The 26,281-nt window shown below is 39.8% G+C and overlaps 1 protein-coding gene and 1 long non-coding RNA gene across 4 annotated transcripts; both read right to left on the reverse strand.

The window, feature by feature from the left end:
• Positions 1–3,103: 3,103 nt before the first annotated feature.
• LOC119890662 (C-C motif chemokine 7-like) lies at positions 3,104–21,305 on the reverse strand. 3 transcript variants are annotated; one of them, XM_038702024.1, is made up of 4 exons: positions 20,142–21,305; positions 19,925–20,051; positions 19,523–19,664; positions 3,104–3,467 (listed from the first exon to the last, which is right to left on the reverse strand). In XM_038702024.1, exons 1-4 carry the CDS (start codon positions 20,203–20,205, stop codon positions 3,462–3,464), a joined length of 339 nt encoding a protein of 112 aa, XP_038557952.1. In that variant the 5' UTR covers positions 20,206–21,305; the 3' UTR covers positions 3,104–3,461. The 3 variants fall into 3 exon arrangements, with proteins under 3 accessions (XP_038557952.1, XP_038557951.1, XP_038557950.1); XM_038702023.1 differs by lacking the exon at positions 3,104–3,467 and adding an exon at positions 13,243–13,653 and having other exon boundaries at positions 20,142–20,682; XM_038702022.1 differs by lacking the exons at positions 3,104–3,467; positions 19,523–19,664 and adding an exon at positions 13,243–13,795 and having other exon boundaries at positions 20,142–21,299.
• On the reverse strand, positions 11,287–12,410 carry LOC119890663. The gene is made up of 3 exons (XR_005442270.1): positions 12,222–12,410; positions 12,033–12,139; positions 11,287–11,420 (listed from the first exon to the last, which is right to left on the reverse strand). It is a non-coding gene; the product is annotated as an uncharacterized LOC119890663 (long non-coding RNA).
• Positions 21,306–26,281: the final 4,976 nt, after the last annotated feature.

Consider the following 26,281-nt stretch of genomic DNA (forward strand, 5'->3'; position numbering starts at 1 on the left):
GCGAACAAAAACAAACTTTTCATTCCAGGCTTTTCAAGGGACCTTCCCCCATTGGGGCCCTGGGTAATCAGTCCCACTTCTCCCCCAACTTCAACGCCCTCGGTGTTGACCATGACACTGTGGGCCTTTCTCATTTCCCAAATTTGTGCCTCCTCGCCTCCTCGATGGCTCGAGCCTGTGACCCAGAAATCAATCTCAGCGCGCCATCTTGAAGGACATCTCAAGCCCTAAAATGCACCTCGAGGATCGAGGAGGCACAAATTTGGGAAATGAGAAAGGCCCTGTGTCTCGCTCATATCAGGAGACGTGACGACGCACGAGAACGAGATGAGAAGATTTTTAACAGTATTTTGAAGAAATATGAAGTGCTGAAATATACGAGCGCAGGGTCTAGGGGAAAATCTTGAGCTTTAAACACTTCATTTTCTGCATTCTAGAGACATTTTCTGCTCCAATTTATTTATATAAAAGGAAAAAATCAGCTGGTAGGTGACAATTCAGAAATCTAAAAATATGTGGTGTAAATGACACCTATGGTCTCACTGTAGGCTTGAACATCTTTGCTTCTGCTGTCATGCTGCTGGACATCAAGTCGTGACTTGCCCTGCCCCCCTTCCCCCGTTAGAGCCTGGTGTTCCCCATCTTCAGGAAACTAACTGGCCCACGTGAGCAGGGGACTGGTGGAGAGCCAGATGACATGTCCCCAACAAGATCAAGATGAAGACCTTGAATACATTTACTCACAGTTCTGTGCGTCAGCCGGAAAACTTCCCTATGGCGATATTTCAAAATACCCAGCCCATCTGCTACCGCTGACCTTCCCTATACCGACGTGTTGATCCACGATGCTGTTGAACCGCTTTCCATGTTGGTTCAGGTCGAAATCCGTCTCTCCTACATCAGTTGCGATTGTCAAACGTCTGTCCCCTTGCTCATCATGGAAGGTCAATGTCACGACCTCATTCTTGGCAGCAATGAAATCAAGCATCTCATTTAAGTACTGACGTATTCAGGGGGTTTCTGGGAAAATGCGTCTCTTGCATGTCAGACTGCAGAGGAGAAGAATTTGTTGCAAATGTTGGCCTCTGTGGAGAAATGGGGCGGAAATGAGGTCACTTAAAAGGTGAGAACTGTTAAACTGAAGCATGCCGTGACTGTGGGGCTTATGAAAGAACACCTTGTTTGAGGTGTGATGGTGGGCCGTGTTGTGGGGCGACAGATGGGTTCCAGATGGGTGACTCTAAGACGCATGTGTTTCCATGTGTGCTTTCACACTACTTGTATGAAAATGACTCACCTGACAATGTGAAAACGGCCAACTTCAACAGCGAAGGCAGTGAGAAGAGTTTGATTCTGACTCTTGAGTGTTCTGCGCCAGGTAAGTTCTGACTTGGGCTTGCAGGACATTGACATTGACTGTTTCTCAATACCGAGTTCGCCAAGTTTGGGCTTCTGTACTTGGAAGCTCGGACTTGGCAAGCTCGGCTCGGGAGTACAAACTCCCATGAACAGGTGGCCACAGTCCGTCATACAGCAATTGGGACAGCAGCGGGATCTCCAAAAACGTCAAATCAATGTCAGTACAACATTATTTATCAAACTGGGTCGGACTTGATGAATTTAGCGCACCCGAGCACCATAGTCTCTGCAAATCCTGTGTGAAACACTGAGTAAAAAGCACATTTTGACCAAAGGGCAAAAATGTGAATGTACTTGTTGGGTATTCGGCAAATTCTTTCATTATATTTGGTTTCGGCTTCGGCCAAGAAATTTCATTTGGGTGCATCCCTAATACTTGGTCCACACAAGTCACCACCGATGCAGGCTCGGTAAAACGGGCAGAGCGAGAAAACATCCTGGTGTTTCACTATACTTGAGCTGCGACTGATGACGTTTCACAAGTCCAAAAGAACACAAGTACAGAACGCAGACCGAGAAACAGCTGTTGACTCGAGTCATCTGGTCTCCTTGTTGGCTGGGTCGATCTTCTCCCGCCGCACGCTGGACTGTTGCAAAGCCAAGGGTTTCGTCCTCCGCACGTCGCCGCCTGAGAAGTTGAATGGTGGAGCGTGACATCATAAGGAAGTCCACGAGTGAGTATCACCTTCACATTTACTCATTTAGCTTTTATCCAAAGCGGCTTACATTTGGAATTTAGGTCACACCGGGCCTAAGTGTCTGGCCAGAATGATAATGTGAGCAAACTTTATGACTAAGTTCAAACAATTTTTAACAATATTTTGTTTTTCTGTGTTTTTGGTTTTATCTACCAAAAAATCAATCAATGCATCTTTGAGACCTAAAGGTCCGTTAATTGACCTTGAAAGCTTAAATCGAATATCAAAACAAGTCAAATCACTCGTGGTGCAAACCTGCTGCAATCATTATACTTGTTGCACATTAAAATAAAAAAATAAAAACATGTGAAATATATCACAGCATCTCAGCAACTTTAACAGCAACACCCACTAATATTATTACCATTATTAGATGATTTTAATGCAACTATTTAAATACTACCAGAATGAACTAATGTTATATTTCTGCAAGCTCAACACAGAAGTTCACTTACATCAACATTCAAAAGTAAAAGTACTCATTGAGCAGACTGGCCCCTTTCAGACTAATGTATAAAATGTATTATCATATTGCTGATGTATAATTATTGTTGTGTTCTTCACTTAATGTTGCAGTTTTTAAAGGTGAAGATAATTTTAATTGCCTCTTTATATATTGCTGTGTAGCCTGGGAATCAATAAAGTCTAAACTTAACCAATGATTAAACATCATCATTTGATTGTTGGTTATATTTTATATTATTAATCTGAATCTGCAAAGTAACTTAAGTTATTAAATACATGTTGTGAAGTAAAAAGTACACAATGTCCATCTGAATTGTATTGGAATTGAAATATAAAGTAGCAGAAAATGGAAGTACTCAAGTGAAGTACCTCAAAATTGTCCTTAAGATAGACTTCCCACACTGGGGAATTCAACCTCAGACGTAATTCCCATTTTATACTATATATAGTTTATTGTAAATATTAACAGCCTTTATGCTCTTGACTCACGGCCTTCAAAATAAAGAGAGCAGAACACTAAATACAAAACTAAAGCTTTTATTTAGAAAGGGTCAGCACTTTGTGTAGCAAAAACAAACATTCATTTCAAATGTTCTCCTGTAATGACTGAAACATTAAGTTTGGATGACGCTGTACATATTTGAGTATAGAAAATCAATTCATATAAACTCAGGCAAACACAGTAATACATTAGTTCAGGCCTTTTAAGATGAGTTTTCACATTTTTACTTTAAACTTTCCAAGACCACAGTGTCAGTTAAAGATACTTCTGTTTATAGTCATCATTAATTAATCTGCTGTTGGCTGGCAGACATGTTTATAAAGAACATAATATACATGTAATTGTGACACTCAAAGGAACAACACCCTCACACTTTTTTAAACCTTCCATGTACACCGTGTGACATTGAAGGGGGCAGATGGTGGCGAGTTGTTGGCAGTTGATATCTCAAATTCTTTCAACAGATTCTTCGCCCAGGTCCAGTTGGGATCAATGCAAAACTTCTTATTGCACACAGTCGTGACTCTGTAAGAAACACACAGTTCATTTTACTCACTCACTACACGAGTCTACTACATGACGATACTTTGTGCTGCTACAGAAAGATTTATATACAAACCCTTAGAAAATATGAAGCGTTATTAAATAACCCCACAATATAAAGAAGTTTGATTTAATTTAAAACTATACAAGGAGCTAGATCCTTATAGAAAGTTGTTTTACTTTTACCCTAAAGGTGCCCTGTAGTTATTGCTTTAATTGCAACACACGTTGCACATCGTCAGAATCACAAATACACAATGTTAATCTGCAACGCATCATGTTTTAATATGAAAATTTAAATCTGCTAAGTAACTTTTGGAAACTTGAAGTTGAATTTGTTAGTGAATTAAGTTTTTTAAGTATTATAATAATAATATTATTAAATGTTTAGTTTTGGCTGTGAGCTTCGCACTGCAGTTTTTAAGGATGCTTATTTTATAAATACTTAAGAAAGTATTGAAGTACTGTCATTGTATTTGAGTACTTCCATTATCAGCAACCTTTTATTTCACTAAACGGAAATATTGTACTTTTTGCGCTCAGCTTTAGTCTGTAATGTTTAAAACGAAGCCAGATATCTCGACAATGCCAGCTGTCACCTGAAGAACATGTCAAGGGTTTAAGGACGCAGCTGATGCAGAACTTTGCTGCTTGAGTCCTCACTAAAACCAACAAAGTGGGTCATATCACTCCAGTTCTGAGGTCTTTAAACTGGCTTCCTGTCTGTTGTAGAATTGATTTGAAAATAATTATGATCTTTGTTTTTAAACTTTTGAAAACTCATCTTATAATCTGCTTCACAAGGGTAGAAAAAACAAAACAGACAGTCATAAAACCATCAGGTTAAAACAAGTTAACAACAGTTAAAAACCAAAGAATTAAAATACACTTAAAAGGAAAATTAAAGTCGAATTTAACCAGTAAAGGGTTACAGTTACTGCTGCTGGTTTGCTGAATGGTTTAGGGCCAATATGCATTTCTGATCTTCTGCTACGTTAAGAACCATCCAGACCTCTCAGGCCGTCTGGGATCAGGTCTGCTTCCTGTCCCAGAGTCAATACTAAACTTGCGTTCAGTTTTGATGCACTATATATCTGGAACAAACTCCCAGAAAACTGCAGGTCTGCTGAAACTCTCTAACTTTTCTTTTTACCGCTGCCTTTTTTGTTAAATTTAAAAACATATGTTAGGCGTTAATATCTCACACTGCAATCATTTTACTTTTTACTGCACTTCCACTTGTCTTGTTTTTGTTTTCTATTTAACACTTTTGAAATTTATTTAAATGTCTTTTTATATTACCCTGTGTTGCTTTTATTTTTTATGTAAAGCACTTTAAATTGCGTTGTTGTTGCTTTAGCAAACAAAGGGCTACATGTGAATAACATGAACAATCTAATTCAGCGTCTTTGTATACTTACACAATTGCTTGTTGTTCACAGTCACTCGGGGTCATCGCCACGTCTGTTATCTTTCCCTTAGGAATATACATCTGAGTGGAGTTTGGACAGCATATTTTCTTCATCAAGATACTTGCTGCAACTCCAACTGTGAACACAAACACAAACATTTAATAGTTTGTCTCCTAAACACAGTTTAGACCGACAGCTCACAGATAAATCCAGCAGAGTTACTGACCTGCAGAGCTGTAACTCAGGAAGCAGACGAGAGTCAGAAGTAGGATGGTCACCAGAGTCCTCATGTTTCCCCAACAGAGACAGACGAGATGAAAAGCCTTCAATGTTCAGGGCTGATCTGTGCTGGAGACCTGCTCTGTGCTGCCGTTATATACAGCTGAGATCACCATACTGTTCACAGTGAGTTCTGTTCTAAGGAACATCTGGTGGTTCCCCCTCTGTTTCCTCTGCTTCTCTTTTCTACGTCACTTGTTACACAAGCTATTTACTGCCCTTGAGCGCATTTTTGTCCCCCCCCCCCCCCCCCCCCCCGCATTCTTTCATACCTCCTGCAGATGGCAATGATGTGATGATAAGACATGATAAGATCTCCTATTTTTAGTAAGACGAGTTTAGTGACCTCATGGGTAATGGAAGATGCATTTCACTCTTTTGCATGTCTGTATAGGGACAATAAAAAAATATGTGTATGAACCTCTAAAGATGCTTATTCAATAGGTTTCTGAGAAAAAAACTACACACATATAGATACAGTATATATAATGATAAATATATATATATCAAATGTAGATTAAAATTTAAGGGCCTAGATTGAAGAAACTAATAGAGTTTCAAAAGGTTTCCTACCTTCCTTGGATAACTATAACCTGGATGACTGACAACCTTCACACACATACAGTATATATACAGGTGCATCCCAGAAACCACTGAGCAACGGTCCAGTTCTTTTAAGCCCAGGTGAGACGCTTCTGACGTTGTCTCTGGTTCAGGGGTGGCTTGACAATGTGACGCTTGGATTTCATGTCTGTGCCTGGTGGCTCTTGATGACTCCAGCCTCAGTCCACTTCTTGTGAAGCTTCTCAAAGTTCTTTGCTTGACAATCCTCTCAAGGCTGCGATCATCTCTGTTGCTTGTGCACCTTCTCCTACCACACTTTAACTTTCCAATAAAGTTTCCGTGAATATGCTTTGATCCAGCACTCTGTGAACAGCCGGCACTTTCAGCAGTGACCTTCTGTGGCTTCCCCTCCTTGTGGACGGGGGTCAGTAAATATATTCTGGACCGCTGTTAGGACAGGGGTCTTCGCCATGATTGTGGTTGTGTGCACTGAACCAGACTGAGAGATTGAAGGCTCTTCTCAGGTCGGCATTTCTGTTTTAGTCTTTATTGTAATATTTTGAGATATGGATTTTTGATTTCCACAAGCTGACGAGCAGAGTTGACATAAATAAATGTAGAAATATATAAATGTGGAACAGATAGATGATGTAAATATATAAATTGACAAAATATAAAAGAATAACGATTAACACTTAACACGCAACAAATATGTGCAATATACCAGGTATGTGCAATGATGTGAAATGAAATCATTTTTACATGTGCAAAGATATACAGTATTTGAGAGGGAAGGAGGGAGTGTCAGAGACGGACGGCCTTGTTAATGAGCCAGTGAGTAGTGTTGTAGTCAAGACCGCCCAAACCGAGACCAAGTCAAGACCAAGACCGAGGGAGGGCCAGACCGAGTCAAGTCCAAGACCAGTTCCCCACATTACATGACATACAATAAAATGTGGAACGAGATCACAGGTTCTTCTCAAATTGATCTTCTGTTCCCATTAAAACACCCACATACAAACACTAAGAGCTGAAATCAACGTAAGCACCGCAGGGAGGGGTGACAGTCGTTAATGGTAACAATATATGTTTAATTAGGGTTATTGGTTGCATTTGAAGCAATACGTTTTACATCCAGTCAAAGTTAGGATTTTAACAAATAAATCAGACAATGCAAAAGCAATTTATTGATATTCCCATATGGTCTTGAAATAAAATCCTGAGTCCTCAATGTCCGAGACCGAGACAAGACTGAGTACAAATGCGGTCGAGTCCGAGACGAGACCAAGACCATCAAAAAGTGGTCTTAAGACCAGTCTGGAGTACTACAACACTACCGGTGAATGAGTTAATAAGCCGTAATCAACTAAATTAAAACAAAGAAGATCTAGAACTATTTCACTTTGTATGTAATGAATCTAGAATATATGAAATTCTCACTTTTTGACTTAAATAACAACAAAAAAAAATGTTCTCACAATATTCTAATTTTCTTAGATGCCCCTGTACATACTGTGTTTCGAGAGGCTTCTTCAGTTCTGGATGAGAGGCGAAATGTCTTTGAGTATCTCAAAGTTGCCCTTGATTTTTAACCTTCCTTGGATAACTATGACCTGGATGACTGAGAACCTTAGGAAACTTTTATATATCCTATACATATTTAAATATCTCTGAGGTGAAGTTCCTGAGCAACAGTTTCATGAGTTCACAACGTTCCGTAACGAGATGATTAGTTTAGGTTATGCAAAGAAAACCTACAAAACAGCAGCAGGATCCTGGCAGAGGCATGGCGTGGTATATCCCTCATCATGGCGTATGTCATCCAAGGAAGAGGACTCTGTTGGACTGTGGTGTGAAATTCAAGGGAACATCACTGGGCCATAAACTTTAGCAAGGTCCCTACCTCACTTGAACTGAGGCGGTGAGTTCTGTTCTAAGAACAGTAGGTGGTTCCCCCGTTTCCTCTTCTTCCCTTTTCTCTGTCACTTGTCTCAAGGGCTATTTTTCGCACTACAGAGAAACTGCGAGGGTGGGTGAGAAAACATTTTTGCCCTCCACCCCCTCCTTCCATCCCCTCCAGCTCTTAAATGGCAGCATATTGTGATATGACCTCATTTCGGTAGGACGATGTAAGTGACCGCAACGCCTGAGTGGAAGGAAAGATATATTTAATTCTTTTGCATGTTTAAATAGAGATAACATCACAATTTAAAAATATGTACATGCGAACCTCTAAAGAAGGATATTCGACAGGCTGGTGGCCTCTAGACCTAACTCCAATGGAACCCATTCACCATCAGATAATGTACTGATTTAAACCCAACTAAACCTAACGAAAACCAGGATCTGTTCAAAAACCTAATAAAAATCATGATCCTTTCCTAAACCTAACCAAAACAATGATCCTTTCCTAAACCTAAAGGTGTTGCATACAGACGATGAAGGGCACCTTGTCAAATATAGACGCTTTGTCAGTTTTCTCAAAACGTCTATCTGAGATGAGAACATGTTGGCCAGGCTGGGCCAGGGATCCTCCAGGGGGACTGGTGGAGCTTTCACTATTTCTGGCTCTCCGATGGTGGTAGTGCCAAGCCAGGGGAGAGTGATGTAATTTTCAGCCAGCCTGGATGTTGCTAAGGCAACTATTGAGTCAGTGCGGTGCTCATCCTCGCAGCTCTGGTGCACGGTTGAAACTCGGCCCTCCAGCTCAGCGATCCTCTGACTCAGGTGGAGGCAGCTGTTGCATCCGGGTGGAGAGGTGAGCGGAGGCACGGTGCTTCTGTGTTTGTTCTTCTTACTCTGTTCCTTGTTTCCCCTCTGTGGCTCTCTGTTGCATGGTTAAACACCTCTCTCACGACTCTCTGATCAGACGAGCAGATTATGGTGTTTATTTAGCATGAAGCAAGATCCAGTTACAACAGAAATAAGGTCACATATCTATTTATTACTCCGGTTGTGCTGCCTTACAGTAAATGTCACAGCGATGAATCAGAACTGAATCAGATTTTTCTGAAATTTTTACAAAGAGAAATTCAAAATGAAAGTAATTCAGTACAAAACCATACATGTTCAATATACATACATGGATAGAAGAGCTACAAATATAGAAATACAACAGTGCTGGTCAACCCTGTCGTCTGCATGTGGCCACAAGTTCTCATCCACATCACACCTTCTACCCTCTCTTGTAAGGATCTTTTCTTTCATTTGATCCATCCCTGTCAGTCTGTCAGTGTCCAGACATCCAGCATTCATTGTGTCACAGAGCAAAGGCTCACAAAAAGTCTGTGACTGGAAGAGAGGGTGAAACACCATGTCGTCCTGTACAATTGCAAAACCTTTCGGATTCAGCCTCACCTGCCCGCCTTTCCTCTCCTGGAACAAGTCTTTTATAGAGGTAATCTGTGAAAGGATTAGGGCCTACACCTCTGTCACCCTCCATTTCCCTCTCTCACTGTGCTTAGTTACAGAAACACTCCTGTAACTAAGCACACTAAGAGAGAAGTGACTCCATCCTGGGCCGGACTGTTAACCACTTTGCGACTGGATGAAAATGAAAATGTTCTCGTCTCACCTGCCCCCTTTCCTGGCTCAAGTCTTTCATAGACGTCATCTGGGAATAAAATGAGGGGCTCGTCGTCCCAATTAAGTTTGAGGGAAAGACATGGTTGTTAAATACATTTTTCTGTGCGTAGAGTTTTGAAAAAGTGAACTTGTTTAGAGAAATGTGGCTTAGCAATTGTAAAAAAAAACAAAAAACTGTAATCTAAAGCTGAAGAGTAACGGGTCACTGTGCAAATGACCTGGTGTACTATGGGTCTGATTATTGGAAATGAGAACAGGCGAGCGAGGAAGGAGGGCCAGATGCAGGGCAGATGAGGGAAAGTCCGAGGGCATCTGGTGGATGGATGGAGAACAGCAAAGGTCTGCATGGGCATAGGAGAAGAGAAAAGTGGACCGGGAGGTGTAAAAAGCAGAGTATTTCCCTCTTACATGTAGTGAAGTAGAAATATCAAGTAGCAGAAAACGGTAATACTCAAGTAAAGTACCTTAAAATTGTACTTAAATACGGTACTTGAGTAAACTGGGTAGACTAGACAGTTGGTTGCAATTTCTAACCTCATTTCAAGGTGCCACTAAATCTTTCAACCTTTAAACAGCGTAAGCGGGTTGCCTGAAAGTGTCTCTCAGTGTCTCAACTCAGGACTCAAAGAGGAGTTTGGCTCTTAGAAGCCGCTGGTGTGTTTTGATATTTTAGAAGTTATTATTTAGGTCACGTTGTCAGTTAAAAGCAGCACCTTTAACCTACAAAGATATTTTTGTGTATAATCATCATTAATTAATCAGCTGCAGGGCTGACAGACAGTGACAGGCATGTTTATAAAGAACATAATCTACATGTAGTTATGATACTCAAAGGAACAACACCCTCACACATCCAAAATTTTCCATGTACGCCGTGCAACACTGGAGGGGGCAGATGGTGGCGAGTTGGCAGTTGACTTTTCAACAGATTCTTTGCCCAGGGCCATCTGGGATCAAGACAAATCTTTATATCACACACAGTCGTGACTCTGTAAGAAACACACAACACATGCTGAACATGTTAGAATCACAAGGGTCACTGACTCAAAGCAGCTAAAACTGAAACCGAAATGAAACCTGAGTCAACACCTCACGAAGGAGGATTGTTGCAGGACTGTTGAACTGAGTGTATATTAAATTATTAGATTATTACACTAACAATTGTTAAAAAGTCGTATTCTATTGTACTGCTGATGCATAAACATCTAAGATGTTTGTTTGTTGTTTTAGAGCTCTTTACTCTGTATAATGTAGTTTAATATAATCTGTAACTGAACCCTTTTTTTTTGAACTTCTGTATATTTATTTTCTTGTAAAATGTGAATCTGCAAAAAAACTTCTAACTACAGCTGTTACTGTAGTGGAGTAAGAAGTATAATATTTACCTCTGAGTTGTAATGAAGTATAAAGTCCTATAAGTAAAAGTACTATAAATTGTACCATTTACAGTAGCAGCCTTTTTTTTACCATCAGGTCAATTTGATTAGATTTTATTTATATAGCGCCAAATCACAGTTATCCCCATAAAAGAGCAGGTCTAGACTCTGTGATGTGTGTGATATTCAAAATAACTGAACAGCTCCCTCCTCTGTAGTCTTCAAATTGCTAAAGCAATTGTTAGTGAATTAATATATAACTGTTATAATAATATATTTAGCAAATGTTTGGTTTTGACTGTGAACTTCTCATTTGATGTTTTTTTAATGACATTAAATTTGATTGTTGATTATTTAATAAAATAATTAATGTTAAAAAGAGTTGCAACTTGAAGTACTTTCACTGTGTTTGAGTACTTCCATTATCAGATACTTTATATTTCACTAACAGGAAAAAAAAAGAGAGAGCTGTAACTCAGGAAGCAGACGAGAGTCAGAAGTAGGATGGTCACCAGAGTCCTCATGTTTCCCCGACAGAGACAGACGAGCTTCAGGTCGGATGAAAATCCTTTAAGAGCTGAAAAAGAAATTCTCTTCTTTGCGTTTCTTTTAGAAGATTCGAATAAATCTGAATCAATAAAATGAAGCAGACAGTTCTGAGCTTTTGAAGATCTTCGTTTTTATTAACTCACACAAAAAGACCTGAGTTAATTTCTGCAGAAAGAACTGAAGTAGTTTCAAAAATCCAAGCATTATATAGACAAACCCCGCCCGGTCCAGAGTCTCTCTTTTACCACATTAGGAGAGACTTCCACCAATATTCCACTAAATGTTTCCACAAGAACAATCAGTTTTGATCTTGGCGAGAATTCTGCTTTGCACAGTGTGAGCATCGCTGTGGTAGATCAGTTTGAAGGTTTTGGCTCAAATCAAACAAGTAGGAACAAGAAAACATCTGGTTTTCAGCTCTCTAATATCTAAGAAGTCTGTATTGTGTGTCAAACTTTTGGCTGGAGTCTATGGAGTATCTGCAAAGGCCTTTCAGAGTCACAGAGAGGCTAAACTGAGCCCTGAGATGCTTCATGTTTCCTGCGTCACTATGCATTATGCCATAAATTACATAGATGCATTGTAACAAATCAAAGATTATCCAGCACACTGCCTTTATAAACAGCTGAGGTCTCCATACCTTTCTGTTCTCAGTGAGTCCTGTTCTAAGAAACAGCTGGTGGTTCCCTCGGTGTGTCCTCCTTCCTCTTCTTCTCTTTTCTCTGTGACTTTTAACCAGGTTGTGCACTACAGAGAAACAGACTGTAAATCACTCTGTGGCTGGAAGAGACTGTGAAACTCCACGTCCTCCTTCTGGACTCGGCCTCACCTGCCTCCCTTTCCTCGGGTCCAGCTTCTGTAGTGGATTTTGTTCTTTGATGTTTGTCTAGTAATTCCTGTTCTTGGCCTGACTCCTGCCTCGTCCACCTTCTCCTTGTGTCCAAGAGGGAAATCTGATCATGTGGCTGCTGGTCAGAAACTTCCCACCTCCATGAGGACAAGATTTCCTCTGAGGGGTTGCTGAATGGAGAGTAGAGGTAAAAGGAAAAGTGACTCCACCCTGAGTCGGACTGCAAACCTCTCTGTGACTGGAAGAGACGGCGCCTCACCTGCCCCCCCTTGTGCCTCTTCATAGAGGTCAAATGTAAATAAAATGAGGCGCTCAGTGTCCCAGTTAGGAGTTGATGCATTTTTTTGTGTGTCAATACAGAGTTTTGGTTGAGTTTGAGTGACGAAACAGCTCATGAATTTTGAAAGGCGCTGTCATTGAATGCATTTCACATCCAAGCAACAGAAAGTGATCCACAGTTTAGTTTAGTTAGTTCATTGATTTCTGCTGAGCTGACTGTGTGAAGAATTTTGAAAAAGCTAACTTGTTTAGAGAAATTTGGCTTAGCAATTGTAAGAAACAAACCAACTGTAATGTGAAGCTGCAGAGTAACTGGTAACTGTCGAGGTGGAAATGACTGCTGGACTGATTGTTGGAAATGGGGGGCATCTGGTGGATAAATGGAGAACAACAAGGTCTGCGTGGGCACAGGAGCGAGAAAAATGGACCGCATTTCCCTCTGATATGTAGTAAGTAGAATTATCAAGTAGCAGAAAATGGAAATACTCAAGTAAAGTACCTTAAAATTGTACTTAAGTACAGTACTTGAGTTATTAGTCACTTTCCGTCAGTGTTGAATTCACACAAAAGTCGCAGTATTTTAAAAGGGGCCTTTTAAACAACATATTTCTGATTTATAAATATTGAACAGCGTGAAAGTTTCTCTCAGTGTCTCAACTCAGGACTCAAAGAGGAGTTTGGCTCTTGACTCACGGCCTCCAAAATAAAGAGAGCAGAACACTTAATACAAAATGAAAGCTTTAATTCAGAAACAGGCAGCACTTTGTGTAGCAATAATAAACACACATTTCAAATATCCTCCTGTAATCACTGAAAAACATTTAATTAGGACACAGCTGTAGAGATTTGAGTATAAAATATCACTTCATGTTGACTCAGTCATGCACACTAAACACTTGATAGTTTCTGATCTTAGAAGCCGCTGGTGTGTTTTGATATTTTAGAAGTTATTATTTAGGTCACGGTGTCAGTTAAAAGCAGCACCTTTAACCTACAAAGATATTTTTGTGTATAATCATCCTTAATTAATCAGCTGCAGGGCTGACAGACAGTGACAGGCATGTTTATAAAGAACATAATCTACATGTAGTTGTGATACTCAAAGGAACAACACCCTCACACTTTTTTAAACCTTCCATGTACACGGTGCGACATTGAAGGGGGCAGATGGTGGCGAGTTGTTGGCAGTTGATATCTCAAATTCTTTCAACAGATTCTTCGCCCAGGTCCAGTTGGGATCAATGCAAAGCTTCTTATTGCACACAGTCGTGACTCTGTAAGAAACACACAGTTCATTTTACTCACTCACTACACGAGTCTACTACATGACGATACTTTGTGCTGCTACAGAAAGATTTATATACAAACCCTTAGAAAATATGAAGCGTTGTATTAAATAACCCCACAATATAAAGAAGTTTGATTTAATTTAACACTATACAAGGAGCTAGATCCTTATAGAAAGTTGTTTTACTTTTACCCTAAAGGTGCCCTGTATTTATTGCTTTAATGCATTTTCTTTGTATACTTACACAATTGCTTGTTGTTCACAGTCACTCGGGTCATCGCCACGTCTGCTATCTTTCCCTTAGGAACCTGCATCTGAGTGGACTTTAGACAGCATACTTTCCTATTCGACATTCCTTGCAACTGGATCTGTGAACACAAACACAAACATTTAATAGTTTGTCTCCTAAACACAGTTTAGACCGACAGCTCACAGATAAATCCAGCAGAGTTACTGACTGCAGAGCTGTAACTCAGGAAGCAGACGAGAGTCAGAAGTAGGATGGTCACCAGAGTCCTCATGTTTCCCCGACAGAGACAGACGAGCTTCAGGTCGGATGAAAAGCCTTTAAGAGCTGAAAAAGAAATTCTCTTCTTTGCGTTTCTTTTGGAAGATTCGAATAAATCCGAATCAATAAAATGAAGCAGACAGTTCTGAGCTTTTGAAGATCTTCTTTTTTATTAACTCACACAAAAAGACCAGAGTTAATTTCTGCAGAAAGAACTGAAGTAGTTTCAAAAATCCAAGCATTATATAGACAAACCCCGCCCGGTCCAGAGTCTCTCTTTTACCACATTAGGAGAGACTTCCACCAATATTCCACTAAATGTTTCCACAAGAACAATCAATATTGATCTTGGCGAGAATTCTGCTTTGCACAGTGTGAGCATCGCTGTGGTTGATCAGTTTGAAGGTTTTGGCTCAAATCAAACAAGTAGCAACAAGAAAACATCTGGTTTTCAGCTCTCTAATATCTAAGAAGTCTGTATTGTGTGTCAAACTTTTGGCTGGAGTCTATGGAGTATCTGCAAAGGCCTTTCAGAGTCACAGAGAGGCTAAACTGAGCCTGAGATGCTTCATGTTTCCTGCGTCACTATGCATTATGCCATAAATTACATAGATGCATTGTAACAAATCAAAGATTATCCAGCACACTGCCTTTATAAACAGCTGAGGTCTCCATACCTTTCTGTTCTCAGTGAGTCCTGTTCTAAGAAACAGCTGGTGGTTCCCTCGGTGTGTCCTCCTTCCTCTTCTTCTCTTTTCTCTGTGACTTTTAACCAGGTTGTGCACTACAGAGAAACAGACTGTAAATCACTCTGTGGCTGGAAGAGACTGTGAAACTCCACGTCCTCCTTCTGGACTCGGCCTCACTGCCTCCCTTTCCTCGGGTCCAGCTTCTGTAGTGGATTTTGTTCTTTGATGTTTGTCTAGTAATTCCTGTGACTGGAAGAGACGGCGCCTCACTTGCCCCCCCTTTGCCTCACCTGGCACAAGTCTTCATAGAGGTCATCTGGGAATGAAATGAGGGGTTCGAGTTTTGGTTGAGTTTGAGTGAGAAAACAGCTCAGGGATTTTGAAATATTTGGTCTCTGAATGCATTTCGTATCCAAGCAATAAAAAGTCCATCTGGAGGATGGATGGAGAACAGCAACAACAAGCGTGGGCACAGGAGAGGAGAAAAGTGGACCGGGATCATTTCCCTCTGAGATGTAAGGCAAGGCAAGTTTATTTGTAAAGCACATTTCAACAACAAGGTAATTCAAAGTGCTTCACATAAAACATAAAAGCAACAGGGAAATATAAAAAAGTTTAAAAGCAACATAGGGAAATTGAAAAAATACAATTAAAATATAATAAAAGTTACAGTGCAGTGTAAGTTATCAATCTACTAGTTAAAGGCAGTGGTAAAAAGAAAAGTCTTCAGTCTTAATTTAAAAGAACTGACAGTTTCAGCAGACCTGCAGTTATCTGGGAGTTTGATCCAGATATACGGAGCATAATAACTGAACGCTGCTTCTCCTTGTTTAGTTTTGACTCTGGGGACAGAAAGCAGACCTGATCCCAGACGACCTGAGAGGTCTGGATGGTTCATAACAAAGCAGAAGATCAGAAATGTATTTTGGCCCTAAACCATTTAGTGCTTTATAAACTAACAGCAGGATTTTGAAATCAATTCTTTGACAGACAGGAAGCCAATGTAAAGACCTCAGGACTGGAGTGATGTGATCCACCTTTTTGGTCTTAGTGAGGACTGGAACAGCAGCGTTCTGAATCAGCTGCAGCTGTCTGATGGATTTCTTAGGGAGCCTGTAAGGACACTGTTACAGTAGTCAAGTCGACTGAAGATAAATAAGTTTTTCCAGGTCCTGCTGAGACATAAGTCCTTTAATCCTTGATATATTCTTCAGGTGAGAGTATGCTGACTTTCTAATTGTCTTAATGTGGCTCCTCAAATTCAGGTCTGAGTCCATGACTACACCATGTAGTGAAGTAGCATGAAAATGGAAACACTCAAGTACCTCAAAATTGTACGAAGTGCATTAAGTGGTGCTAATCAGCAGAGTTTCAGGAGCGGGACCACACATCAACCAGGTCATCGCCAGCATTTCCATAAATACCCACACGTCCCAACTCCTCCCCTTCCCTCTCGTATCCTGCATCCCCCCCCCCCCCACCCCTTTCTCTGTCCTGCCTCCTGATCTTCTTCCTCTTCATAGGATTATAATATAGGATTATATTATTTCGATCATCAATAAATCATTGAATCATACCTGTTGATTGTGCAGTCCTTGCTAGTGGATATATACATGCAAATTAAACACACGGAAAATGCACATCAGCACATGTATAACTGCTGCTAAAACTAGGCCTTCTGACCGTTTTCAGCTGCATGAGTCCAAATCATGGCTGGACAGGGACAAAAAATTGGCCCTGTCTATGGACACCCCTCACCAATACACCATTCTTCCATTTAAGGGCTCAGATAAGGAGTGTGACGAAACACTTAGCCCATGAGACGTAACATTGCACAAGATTGGGGCAATGACAACAAGACAATAATATATTTTAATAGGCTTACTAAAGCCGTCTGAAGAAATTTTGTTTGTGGGGGGACAGTGGATGATCGTCAGCAAAGTCTAACACAAAAAATCATCATCATCAGAATATGCTTTCCCTGATATGTTAAATAAAGATGGCCTAATATAGTATTTCAACATGCTCCACATCTCCTTACAGTACACATGGAGGAAGTAGTGGTGAAATATAAATTGTGTCTGTAGAGGGAGCATTATTTGATGGGGGATATTAGTCTCAGAATAGCTACCCCTGAAATGATGTCAGCCCACCGGGCATTTGAAGGTAGGCCAGATTACCAGTCCATCCTGGTCTAAATGTCTGGATAGGAAGAAGTAGATATTTGTTAAAGAGCAAAGAGCCTGGTTAGAGGGGTTTATATGTTAGTGAATGATTATTACAATATTGGAAAACATATTTGTATGTTTTAGGGCCTCATTAATTCTGCTAACTAAGAACATGCAGTGCAAAATGTACATCTTCTTAATGAAATGCATGCTAGTACATTTTCATTGTTGATATCTGAAATAATTGATTTCATATGAACGTTTTCATGCATTTTAAAATAAATGGGTTTCTATGGGACTTTCTTCCAACCTCCTCAACTTTCAAAGCTTACTGCTCCGGCATATGTGCAGCTGCATCTAAGCTTTAAACTACTGAAAAGATGTTGATCTTTCTAAGTTGTACCATGTTTTTGCTAAAGATGTTTAGTTTAGGAGATATTTATTTCCAAAGTTAAATGTCATTAGCCACAAGCCTTTTCTCTGTCAAAATACCTAATTTATCTTCCTCAATGGAGGTTTAGTTTTTAGATTGAAACCTACAGTCGAGATCTCATCCACTGCAACAGAAACTGCAGACTGACTTCTCCTTAACTTCCCAATTCTTTAACTTGCTTAATATTCCTTCCTGTTTGGGGTGTGAACATGTGATGTATATTTTATGCTTAGCTACTCAAGCTCTAACTAAAAATACTAAAATCACAGCGGAAGCAAATGCACTTTTTCATCAACAAAAAGTCAAAATGTTTCACCATAAACACTTTTTTATGGTCCCAGCTTTGAACAGCTTCAAAGATTAACACAGCTGTATGGTTTTTAAACTTAATGGCTTCTAACACAAGGTTCGGTTTCTACAGATGTTAGTGTTACATTTGCAAACTGTCTGTCTTTTTAATATGCAATTATTGATGATATGGACATCAGTGTTTCTTAGGAATAGTAAATGCTGTTTCTTTATTTAAGTCTCATACTGTGGACTAGACATCACAGAAAATATATTTACAAGCAAAACAGTCGTGTGCCAGGTATTAGTGGTGATCAGGTGCCCTCTATTGATGCTTTGGTGGCATTTGATGTCAATTCAACACGTCAGAACAAGCACAAAAGATAAAAACATTCTTTACAGTACACTTTCAGTATCTGAATAGTCTGGTGGTTAAAATCTTGGCATTCAAATCTCAAAGTTGAGAGTTCAAGTCCTGTTCTTGGCATGTTGACCAAATGCAAACCTGAACAGATGCGGTGGCAGCCACAGTACACACATTTTACCCATTCTAGTTGATTATATTAATGCATATTCTAAAACAAATTCAGAAGGGAAAGAATTACACTAGATCATTCCCACAGAAGTTGCAGTGGTTTAAAAGTGGCCCTTTTAAACAACAAACACTGATCAGCCATAACATTATGACCACCTGCCTAATATTGTGTAGGTCCCCCTTTTGCCCCCAAAACAGCCCTGACCCGTCGAGGCCTGGACTCCACTAGACCTCAGAAGGTGTGCTGCGGTACCTCGCAGTACGTTGAGAGGTGGGGCCTCCGTGGATCGGACTTGTTTGTCCAGCACATCCCACAGACGCTCGGTCGGACTGAGATCTGAATAATTTGGAGGTCAAGTCAACAGCTTGAACTAGATGTTATGTTCCTCAAATCATTCCTGAACCTTTTCCCATTTTCTATCAGAACCAGCATCAACTTTTTCAGCAGTTTGACCTACAGTAGCTCATCTGTTTGATCACACGGGCCAGCCTTCACCCCCCACCTGCATCCGTGAGCCTGTTGCTGGTTCATCACAAATTCTTTTACCGCCCATTTTTCCTGCTTCTAACACATCAGCAATCTTCACCTGCAGCCTGATATCTCCCACCCACTGCCTGGTGCCAGGGTAAAGAGATAATCAGTGTTATTGACTTCAGTGGTCATAAGGTAATGGCTGATCAGTGTATATTGTTATTTCTAAATATTAAACAGCCTGAAAGTGTCTCTCAGTGTCTCGACTCAGGACTCAAAGAGGAGTTTGGCTCTTGACTCACAGCCTCCAAAATAAAGAGAGCAGAATACTAAATACGAAATTAAAGCTTTTATTAAGAAAGGGGCAACACGTTGTGTAGCAATAATAAACATACATTTCAAATCCTGTAATCACTGAAAACATTAAATTAGGACACAGCTGTATATACACTGTCAGTTAAAGGCAGCAACTTTAACCTGCAAAAATACTTAGACCTATATATATATATATATATATATATATATATATATATATATAATAATCAGCTGAAGGGCCAATTTCATAATAATCTACATGCAATTATGATACTCAAAGGAACAACACCCTCACACTTTTAAACCTTCTCTGTACACCGTGTGACATTGAAGGGGGCAGATGGTGGCGAGTTGTTGGCAGTTGACTTCTCAAATTCTTTCAACAGATTCTTCGCCCAGATCCAGTTGGGGTCAATGCAAAACTTCTTATTGCACACAGTCGAGACTCTGTAAGAAACACACAGTTCATTTTACTCACTCACTACACGAGTCTACTACATGACGATACTTTGTGCTGCTACAGAAAGATTTATATACAAACCCTTAGAAAATATGAAGTGTTGTTATTAAATAACCCCACAATATAAAGAAGTTTGATTTAATTTAAAACTAAACAAGGAGCTAGATCCTTATAGAAAGTTGTTTTACTTTTACCCTAAAGGTGCCCTGTATTTATTGCTTTAATTGCATTTTCTTTGTATACTTACACAATTGCTTGTTGTTCACAGTCACTCGGGGTCATCGCCACGTCCGTTATCTTTCCCTTAGGAATATGCATCTGAGTGGACTTTAGACAGCATCCGTTCCTATTCGATATTCCTGGTGCAAGTGGAGCTGTGAACACAAACACAAACATTTAATAGTTTGTCTCCTAAACACAGTTTAGACCGACAGCTCACAGATAAATCCAGCAGAGTTACTGACCTGCAGAGCTGTAACTCAGGAAGCAGACGAGAGTCAGAAGTAGGATGGTCACCAGAGTCCTCATGTTTCCCCGACAGAGACAGACGAGCTTTGGGTCGGACGAAAAGCCTTCAATGTTCAGGGCTGATCTGTGATGGAGACCTGCTCTGTGCTGCCTTTATATACAGCTGAGGTACCAGACATTTCAGTTCACAGTGAGTTCTGTTCTAAGAAACATCTGGTGGTTCCCCCTCTGTTTCCTCTTTTTCCTTCTCTATCGCTTCTCACACGTGCTATTTTCTGCACTACATAGAAAATGTGAAGATAATGACACGTGAAAACAATTCTGCAAAAAGCCTCACAGAAAACATAATGTGTGCTTAGATTGAAATCAGGATGTTACTGATGCTGACTTTTATCTGCAATCACAGTATAAACCAGAGTCCCTGTCAAATGGTCCAAATATCTGTGTTTGTATCCCAGTATATTAGCAAATCAACATGTTGTTCTGAAAGCTGGTGTGTTAGAAGCAGGAAAAATGGGTAAGGGTGAGGATTTGAGACTGTGAGGGCTGGACAACTGAGTCACAACATCTCCAAAACTGCAGCTGGAATTTTTAGGTTTTCCTGTGTTTACTGTTTTGTATGCCTTACTATTATAGGTCTATGTTTCACTGTGTGGTGCTTAAAGGTTTACTATGTTGCAGCAATAGGTGAAAGCAGTTCTCATGGGAAAATATCTTGTTTCTTTTCTGACTGTCCTTCATAGGAAACAAAGGGCAGTTGGATTCTACTCTCTTCCGTTCTAAGAAAGCTGCATGATAAACATGAGTCACCTGCTTCTCCTCTGGCTCTTTGTCTTACACTCTGCAGGCTGGTTGCACCCTGTATGTATCCTTAAAGAAAACATTTCGGAAGACTCACTAAAGGGAAAGTTCCAGTACACCAGTCCGCAGTGTTCAGCCATGGCTCGCTGATGCATGTAAGGAGTGACGGCTGGTCCGTGTTGTCCGAGCCAACAGATGAGCTACTGTAGGTCAAACTGCTGAAAAGGTCACTGCTGGATCTGATAGAAAGGTGTCAGGACACACAGAGCATCGCAGTCTGTTGTCTGCATAGCCTCAGACCAGCCACGCTGACCCCTGTCCACTACCGAAAGTGTCTGCATGGGAGCATCAGAACTGGACCTTGGAGCAGTGGAAGAAGGTGACCTGGTCTGATGGATCACGTTTCTTCACATGGATGGCGAGCCGGCAGAGGCAGTGTGATGCTTTCAGCAATGTCCTGCTGGGGAACCTTTAGTCCTGCCGTTCATGTGGATGTTACTGTGATACATACCACCTTCCTAAGCTTTGTCGCAGATCATGTTGTTCACCCTGTGATGGAATATTCCCTGATGGCAGTGGCCTCTTCCAGCAGGACCACGCGCCCTGCCTCAAAACAAAACAGGCCTTCAAGGTGTTGACTTGGCCCCCAAGTCTGTGAGTGAACACACATGGAGCGAGGAGACAAAAGAGAAAAAAGACTTCACGTGGCTTTAATCAAGAATGTACAGATACTTACATGGACTTTCTTCCCACGGGCCGTTCAAAACCAGAATATCTCATATATTTCCAATCTCAGTGAACAAGAGAAAGTAGGGAAGTGATGTGAGAGGGAATGAAAAAAGAGAAGAGGAGTTATTAAAGGTGTTCATGTGTTAAGATGTGTTGAGTGTTTATTATAAAATTGGTTAAGACTAAACTTCAAGCTGCACTTTTCATTTTATTTTTTTCTGAAACTAAGCACTTTATTTTAAGATGCACATCTAAAAAACTCTTATGTATTTTTTAAATGCAGCCTTTGGTTTACTTAAATTTAGAATTTATTATTAGAGAAGTTAGTATTTACTATCCCTCCACATTGGTGTGAAAACTGACAGTAAATATTGATGAAATATTATTTGATTCAACAGTTTTTGACTAAAAACATATGTTGCTACAACTACACGTTATGGCACTGAATGATAACGCAAGTTAGTCGTTTTACTTCGGGAAATTTTCTCCATCTTTGAATTTTAATTGAATACCCCTGTATTGTGTGTGTATCGCAGCCTGATTTCTCTTCTCCCTCTGAGCCATAGAGCTCCATTGTTTGATTTAAAAAGCCATCAGTGAGCTCACTGCTGCACTGTTCCTTCATCACCATGAACACACACACTGTAGTTTGTTGTGACTCAGTCTCACATACACGGTCCTGCTGCCCCAAATACTCACCAGAGCACCAAACGTGGATTCATCCGCTGCTGAAAATAGTCCCCAACAAATGCACTATTTCCTCCTGTTTGATAAAAACTACAGTGAGCAGCTGTGAACTTAATTTGCGCCCTGTCAAAGTTGTTTTTAAGCAGTGACAGGCTCAGATTGTTATTACAAGAGTCTGACAACATTATGAAATCCTGATCCCCGCAGAGACAGATTTAAAAAAAGAAAAGTAAGATCCTTTTTGTCACTATAATCCCACAAGACTCCATTGATAAAAACAGCAATTTAGTGGGCACTCAGGATTACAGTGTCCTCGCTCAGTACCGGAGTAATTTAAAAAACATTGTCTCAGTTAGACACAAAAACATGGGAAAATAAAAATAATACTGAAGTTACCCTTCAAGTTAAATTAGTTGACAAAGATTATAATATATATTATTATAATATATTAAATATTGTGTGTGTGGCATGAAGGAACTACACATTTTGTTTCGTTATGCAGCCTTGTACTGTATAATGACAAATAAACAACCTTGTACCTTATATTATATTATATATAATATTTACACACCTCTCCCCCACTCCAACACTATCTTCAAACAGTCACCTTCCCCCTCTGACCTCTCACCTGCACTCCAGATCTGTGAAGAGGACGTGAGCCACCTCTTCCAAAGGCAGAAGATCAGAAAAGCTCCTGGACCTGACGGTGTCTCACCATCGCGCCTGAAAACCTGTGCGGACCAGCTGGCCCCCCATCTTCACTCATTTCAACTTCTGCTCTGCGTTCAACACCATCATCCCAGACATCCTCAGCACCAAACTCACCCAGCTCACTGTGCCAGCCTCCACCTGTCAGTGGATCACAGACTTCCTGACTGACAGGAGTCAGCAGGTGAGGCTGGAGAACATCGCATTCAAAACCAACAGACACAGGAACAGTTTCTTCTCACAAGCCATCACTCTGATGAACAGCTGATTTCTGACTCACAGTGTCAGGAACAATTCCTGTGCAATAACCCAGTAACTCTGTCTCTAATCAGCACCTGTTCACTGGTTTCCACTTATTATTTATTTATTCACCATTCTCTATTTCAGTGCTGTTCATACTATGTCATATTGTATATACTGTATACCAATAAACCTACCTCAGGTCATAAGGTCATAGGTCTCATTTATTTTCTCCAGCATCCTTTGCACTATGTTCCATCACACTGTGTACATGTATGCATGTGTATGTGTACCTGTATATCACATCCACCTTCAACATGTACATAATAAGAATAGTTTACTCTTGCATCCTTTGCACTCTGATCACTGCACTATTTGTCAATATGTCTATATTGTTTTGTTCATAGTGTGTATATTAGTGTTGTCTACTCTGTAGTTTGTGTCTGATTTTATTTTTATTATTATATTATTATTGTGTTATGGTATCTTTGTATGAGTAAGCACATCATGAGCAATGTACAATCCTGAGTCAAATTCCTCGTATGTGTACACATACCTGGCAATAAAGCTCTTTCTGATCATATTATATTATATTATATTCATGCAACTTTCAGTAGTAGTTGTTGGAATGAAAGTGTTAGCATTAGTAGGAGCACTTGCAGGACTGGTTGTGTTATTAGTGATGATGAGTTCATTGGTTGGAGTTGAATATGGTGATTGAATGTGCAGAGTGGTCAAAGTCTTTGCTGTATGTTTCACTTCCTCGTCTGTTTCCATGAATGATTCATGTGTGTCAAGTAGTTCTAAGACGTCAAAATACTTGCAAAGTATGCAGAGTTGCAAATACACTTCTGGTTTAGAGATAATTGACTTCCCATGATACTGATTTCAGAATAATCAAATGCCACTAAACTAAAATGTTTTCCAAGGGCTAATACCTCCTTTTTGTCATCGCTGATCTTCAAATTTTAAGTGTGTACTGCTTATACTGAGTGTACGTTTCAACTGTTCACTCACTAAATAATCAAAACCTGCCAAGAAGTATTGTGTGGAGTTTGAAACCAGGACTCTTTATTTCATTGATTTAGTTAACTGAAGTAGAAAAGCTGTTGTAGTAGAAACTATAGTAGAACAATTACTAGTTTTAAATGTAGTAGGTGTATACCAAGAGTATAAAGTATAAAGGCATAGTAGTAGCGTATGGTAGGCTATTAGAAGTAATAGTACTAGTATAATTATTAGTTTTAGTGGCAGTAGCTGTACATTAAGATGTACAATAGCAATGGTAATAGTATAAAGGCATAGTAGTAGAATAGCAGAAGTAGTGGTTACTACTATTAGTTTTAGTGGTAGTAGCTGTACATCTACACTTACAAAAGCAGTAGAAATAGTATTAAGGTATGATAGTGGCATAGTTGTAAGAGTACTAGTTGTACTACTAGTATTACAATTACTAGTTTTATTGGTAGCAGCTGTAAGGCTAGTGGCTTGGACAATAGCAGTACTAATACTATAAAGTCACAGTAGTAGCATACCAGTAGTTGTATTAGTAGTAGTACTAGAAGTAAAATTACTAGTGTTAGTGGTAGTAGCTGTACATCTAGACTTACAATAGCAGTAGTAATAGTATAAAGACATAGTAGTAGCATAGTAGAAAGAGTACTAGTTGTATTACTAGTAGTACAATTAATAGTTTTATTGGTAGTAGCTGTACATCTAGACTTACAATAGCAGTAGTAATACTATAAAGTCACAGTAGTAGCATGTAGTAGTTGTATTAGTAGTAGTACTAGAAGTAAAATTATTAGTGTTAGTGGTAGTAGCTGTACATCTAGACTTACAATAGTAACAGTAAAAGTATAAAGGCATAGCAGTAGCATAGTGGTAAGAGTACTAGTTGTACTACTAGTAGTACAATTACTAGTGTTAGTGGTAGTAACTGTACGTCTAGACTTACAATAGCAGTAATAGTATAAAGGTATAGTAGCAGTAGTACTGGTGGAAGTTTTAGTAGCCAAGCAGTAGTAATAGTACTCATAACATTAGAATAGTATACAGTGTTAGTAACAGTATTTTGGTAGCAGTAGTTTGTTGTTGTAATAGTAGTAGTCGTGTTAGTAGCAGTACTACTGGTAATATTAGCAGTATAAGCAGTAGTAGTATGAAGGTGTGAGTTGTTTATGTTTTATGTGATTTTCTCTTCCTTTGTCTGATCTACTTTTCACCTACCGCCCTGCACGGTCTCTCTGATCACCTGAACTTGGTTCATTGTCCATCCCTCGTTTCCTGTTGTCTACAGTAGGTGGAAGGTCATTTAGTGTTAATGCTCCAAAATTATGGAATTCACTGCCCCTTTCACTTAGAAATATTTCACCTGTGGCTACATTCAAGACACAGTTAAAAACATATCTATTTAACATGTATTTCGTTTAAATGTGACTATATGTATCCTATGTGATTGTAAGTTGTGTGTTAGTGTGTAAATGTACCATGTAAAGCGACCTTGAGCTCTGGAAAGGCGCTGTATAAATAAAACTTCTTCTTCTTCTTCTTCTTCTTCTTCTTGTTCCTCGTCTGTTTCCTGTCGTCCACCAGAAGCAGCGCTGCAGCTTTTCTGAGAACAAACTGAACCAGAAGAAGACACAACAATGTTTTTACTTCATCTTTCTTATTACAGAGAGAAGTGAAACCTCCTCTCTCAGAGACGACGTCATATTATTAAACCTGTTAATGCACGATTTACTTCTGAAAGGCATCTTTATGAGGGGGGAAGAACAAAATGACGTCTTCTTTGTTGGTGGAGTATTTACATAAGATGCATCCAAATTCCCTTATTTGTCATTTCGTCACTTGAACCGGAAGTCGGTCTGAAACAGAGTCAGATCAGAATCAGAATCAGAAGGAGCTTTATTGCCAAGTAGTGTTTTACTCATGCGAGGAATTTGCTTTGGTGATGAGGTGCTACACGTAG

This window comes from Micropterus salmoides, unplaced genomic scaffold (assembly GCF_014851395.1).
Source record: "Micropterus salmoides isolate LMB-PRFRI ecotype aquatic unplaced genomic scaffold, ASM1485139v1 Ms_hic_scaffold_6, whole genome shotgun sequence".
NCBI classification, from domain to species: Eukaryota; Metazoa; Chordata; class Actinopteri; order Centrarchiformes; family Centrarchidae; genus Micropterus; species Micropterus salmoides.